The 5,228-nt window shown below is 31.0% G+C and overlaps 1 protein-coding gene across 8 annotated transcripts in view; it reads left to right on the plus strand.

Moving 5' to 3' along the window:
- LOC106051909 (polypeptide N-acetylgalactosaminyltransferase 5-like) overlaps positions 1 to 4,562 on the plus strand; it is a 38,519-nt gene extending 33,957 nt beyond the window's left edge. For all 8 annotated transcript variants that reach the window (XM_056033666.1, XM_056033690.1, XM_056033657.1 and 5 more), the window contains 2 exons: positions 1,527 to 1,661; positions 1,939 to 4,562. In XM_056033666.1, the coding sequence (XP_055889641.1) occupies positions 1,527 to 1,661; positions 1,939 to 2,094 (291 nt within the window). In that variant the 3' untranslated portion in view covers positions 2,095 to 4,562. The remainder of the gene's footprint in view (positions 1 to 1,526; positions 1,662 to 1,938) is intronic.
- Positions 4,563 to 5,228: the final 666 nt, after the last annotated feature.

The raw sequence follows: 5,228 nt of genomic DNA on the forward strand, positions 1-5,228 counted from the left end.
AGCTAATGTCACCCCCCTATTTAAAAAAGGAGAAAAATCTGACCCAGGGAACTACAGACCAGTATCACTTACCAGCATCACATGTAAAATCCTAGAACACATAATATGTAGCAACATCATAAACCACTTAGACAAACATAATGTCCTCACACCATACCAACATGGCTTTAGGAAATATAGATCATGTGAAACACAACTAATAGGACTAATTGATGATTTTTCAAAAGGTTTAGATAATAGTGAACAAATAGATGCTATCTTACTAGATTTTTCTAAGGCTTTTGACAAAGTTCACCACCATAGTTTGCTTAAAAAATTAAAATATTTCGGCATTAATGGTCCACTGCATCAGTGGATTAAAGACTTTCTGATAGGGAGAGAACAAACTGTAATAATAAATGGCTCTAAATCAACACCGATAACAGTAAACTCAGGTGTACCTCAAGGTACAGTCTTGGGTCCACTACTATTTTTAATTTACATAAATGATTTACCAAATTGCATTAGTTCAGGAACAAAAGTCAGATTATTTGCAGACGATTGCATAATATATAGAACAATAAAAACAACACAAGACACAGATATTTTACAAAGAGAATTAGATGAATTACAGAAATGGGAATCAAATTGGAGCATGTCTTTCCACCCAGAAAAATGTCAGTTGTTAAGAGTAACAAAAAAACTAAAACAAATTAATTCCACTTATCTTATTCATGGCAAACCAGTATCACAGACTAAAAACGCAAAATACCTAGGTGTTATAATAAATGAAAAACTATCATGGAATCCACATATTGATGAAACTACAAAAAAATCAAACAAAGCATTAGGATTTATTAAAAGAAATTTCTATAAATCAAATAAGAACATAAAACTAAAATGTTACTTAACCTTGGTTAGGCCAATAATAGAATATGCATCCTCCGTTTGGGACCCCTCAACTCAAGAAAACATTAAGAAACTGGAACAGACACAAAATAGAGCAGTGAGATTCATAACAAACGAATATTCACATTTGACTAGAGTAACACCTTTAGTAAAATCACTAAATTTAGAAAGCCTTCAGGACAGAAGGCTCAAAAGTAAAGTAGCAATCATACATAAAACACTGAACCATAATCTTCAAATACAAAAACAAAATTTAATAAAATACTCTGAAAGACACAAAGATAAAGGCACATTCCTCGTCCCATATGCTAGGACAAATTTGTACAAATACTCCTTCTTCCCTAGTGCTATTAGAGCATGGAATGGGTTGCCTGAGCTAGCCAGGAAAACCAGTGACTTGGCAGAATTTAAGTCATTGGTTAATATGCATGACTAAATGCATGACGCGTAGGACGTAATCATCTTCTTTTTTGAAGTAACGTCTGTATTATATAAGATAAGATAAGAGCTAGTTGAAAAGATAAGAAGTGTATAGCTTATTATAATGATGTAGCTTCAAATAGTTTCTATTTAATGGAAACAAAATAAATTGTTCACATAAAATGTCGATATATTGTCTTGACCAATCTATTTTACAGTTGCCATGGGAATTTACTCGCATGAATGAAATAAGATCTTCCACCTTATGTTTTGATAGGCATCAACAAGACCAGTTTCTAATATCACAAACATGTACTTTAGACAATTCAACACAATCTTTTCAGTATGTGAAGGTAGGAATTGAGAGATTTTTCAAATTGAGCAGAGCTGCCCAGTAAGGGACAAATAGAAATTAAAAGCTTACATGGAATAAATATGGCAATTAAAGGAAAAAAGAAATAATGAAATGAAAAGTGAACTAGCTAGGACTTTGTAGAAATCATACTCATTCAGCCTAAAGTTTTAAAAAGTTTCTACTTCAGTTGTAATGGCTTTGTTTTTAACTTCTAGAATAAACTTGACAACATTGTGTATTTCTGCTAGTATTGATATATATGTTCTTTATTTCAGAATGAATTAATCTACCATCTACCAACCAAGTCTTGTCTGACTGAATCTTCTGATGGGTTTTATATTACATTCCAACCTTGTACATTAGCAAACAACCAGTTATGGAAGTGGCCAAATAATCTCAACTATATTTCAACAGTCAAAGACAGCAGATAGTCTTTAGTAAAGCTAATTGTTAAATTTGTGAAATATATGCCATGACAGTAGGGTAAATTATTGATAGATGTGCATCTCTTTGACATTCCCACTGGGTACTATTAAAGGTTGTTATTGTTATTTTGTAATTCTGTCTGTGGTTGAAGTAAATAAGATATTTCTATAAGTGTCTTAAGTTTTGAATTAAGCAAATCAGTTGATATTATTATAAAGCTTTTGATAATTTTGAAAACTGTAAAGTAGACTAATGCTTGAAAAATCTTTTCATAGAAAAATATTAAATAGACAGGTGTACATTTACAAGTTTCAGCTCATACATAGGCAAAACACTGAAAGTATAGATTTTCAAAGTTGTTCATTTTATAAGCAAAACACTAATAATATGAATTTTTCAAAGTTGTTCATTTTATAAGCAAAACCCTATAGGTAAGGATTGTTCAAGTGGTTTGTTTTCCTGTGCATATCCAAAATTTCAGTTTTAATTTTTTTTTCTTTGTTTTTACTTCATAGATCAATTAAAAACCAAATCACATAGTTTTCAAAAAGATAAAACACCTTTGCAGACCTGCCTCTGTTTCAAGGGACATCAATGGGGAAACATGTAGTTGTCATTAATTGTATTGGTTCTGACATTTGTTTCCCTTCCATTGTTCCCTTAATAATGTGGTTGTGAATCTCAAGTTTGACTGAATGAATGTTTGTTGTATACAAGCTAACTGAAGCAAGCATAATTCATCGAGTTTTTCAACTAAATACATTTTAATAAATAATTCAAAATATTAATCTATTTGTAAAAAAAAAACCTGAGAACTCTCAGTGTTAAATCATTTTTAGCGGCCCCCGAAAGGGGAAAAGACGCTATTAGTTTTGTGTGAAATGTCTGTCCCTCTGTCCAGTTTAGATCTCGTAAACTAGAAAAGATATTGAAAATCCGACATCACAATATTTTAGACCTTTCAAAGTTCTGATGCAACGGCTACTTTTTTTTTTCCTGAAAGCGAGAAATCTAATTTTTAAAATCAGTTATGCAAGTATTTTTTTAAAGAGAAAAAGCTAATTAGTATGCATTATAAGTTAGACCTAATTTAAAACGAATATTAATCTTATAAACTTCATTTTCCTAAACCTTTTTTGTTGTGGAATTTATTTTTTTTTTAGGATTTGAATAAGAGATTGAGCCTTTAAAAAAAAAAATAGATTATTATAAGACATCAGTTAGGCCAGAGGAGGCGCGGTGGCTGAGTGGTAAAGCGCTTGGCTTCCGAACCTGGGGTCCTGGGTTCGAATCCTGGTGAAGACTGGGATTTTTAACTTTTGGAATCTTTGGGCGCCTCTGAGTCCACTCAGCTCTAATGGGTACCTGACATTAATTGGGGAAAAGTAAAGGCAGTTGGTCGTTGTGCTGGCTACATGACGCACTCATTAACCGTAGGCCACAAAAACAGATGAACTTTACATCATCTGCCCTATAGACCACAAGGTCTGAAAAGGGAACTAGTTAGGCCAGGTTCACATCTAACTTTACAATCACTTTCACCTATCCTTTGATGTGGTGGACCGTTGGGGCACTACACAAGATCTGTTAACCTTCTTTCTCCATTCTTATCTCTCATGTGTATTTGATATAATTTCATTCGGATGTTCTTTCTGAAAATATTGAAGCCTGCCTGGGTGGACCACTTGGGGGGCCGATTTTGAGTTTGTGTTTCCACACAAACTGTCTTTTGTAACCTTGTTTGCTATTGTGAAGTATTTATTCACAATTTATATAACCTTCTCTGTAATTTCTGGTTTTATTGGGCACTCTAAAAATGTGTTTTAATGTCTTTCGTATAGTCTAGTGGTGAAAACATAATTGTCAAAATAATATTAGAACTGGAAAAAACAAATATATTCATATTTCTTTTAAAACTATTTAAAAATTGGTACCAGTACTGCATGAAAAATGATTACTTGAAGTCAAGCTATTTTGTCTGTTGTAGTAACTTCATCTAATGTTATGAAAGACAAATGCTAGAAAAATGAAAGTTTGTTGATAGTAACAGATAAGCTTTTGAAATGAAACTATCCAAAAAAAATGTTAATTTCACATTTTTATCATTTTGTTTGTGATAAATGACATCACATTTAGAAGATTTAGGTCTATGTAAGGATTACTCTTTGAAGGATGTCGAAAGATAAAGCATATTAATGTGTGAATTGTTTCTTTCTGTTGACATGAGATTCAAATGCAGTCTTAGTTGTTTTTTTTAATATTGAGGAATAATACCTAAAAAGTACTGTGTACGTTTATGAGATAAACTATTTTCCTAGCCGACTAATGTTTCAATAAAACAGTTTATGTGGTCAGCAGAAATGATTTAATTCAAACAGAAAGTGAAACTGAACAAAAAAATTTTTTTTCTTCTGATTTTTACTTTCTAAATAAATGAGGGATGATTACAAATTTGAGCATTTTGTTAATTTTTTTTTAAAAAATGAGCTCAAATCTTTTATTTTGTTAAAAATAAAATTGTTTTTCAAAAAGTGCTGTGTAAAAGTAGATCTTGTAATGTTAGAGTCGTACATTCATATTGTACTAGTTTTTATTCCACTATACTGATACATGTTAAAAAGAGTTGAATGGTTGATGAAATTATTGTCATTGTTTGTTGTAACCATGGTATAAAGGTCCTTTAGAACATTTTTGAATGATCTTCTGCTAGTATCTGTGATATAGCTTTTTGAATGAGAGAAACCCACAGGAAAACAATTGAAAATAGGAAAATAAAATATCAAAATAATGCAGTTTCTTTAAGTGTTTTGTTTTAAGTATAAATATACTACCTCTGGAATAATACAAAATCAAAATAAAATCAAGTAATTAAATAAAAATAAATGGTTTCAACAGGTTTTTTTTTAAATCCAAGTACCTTCTGAAAATTCTAATAGGAATATCTGCATAGAATCATTTTCAAGGTAAATTTAGTCAAATATTTAATTTGCATAACTGTACAGATATGTGTAAGGATAGATTATTTTGGATTATTTTTTTCTTTCATTATCAAGTACTTCAGTTCCAATAAATGGGCCATCATCCAAAATATTTCCTGTATATTTATTTTATAGGACAAATCAGCAAAGAGCAACAGGGA

This window comes from Biomphalaria glabrata, chromosome 1 (assembly GCF_947242115.1).
Source record: "Biomphalaria glabrata chromosome 1, xgBioGlab47.1, whole genome shotgun sequence".
NCBI lineage: Eukaryota > Metazoa > Mollusca > Gastropoda > Planorbidae > Biomphalaria > Biomphalaria glabrata.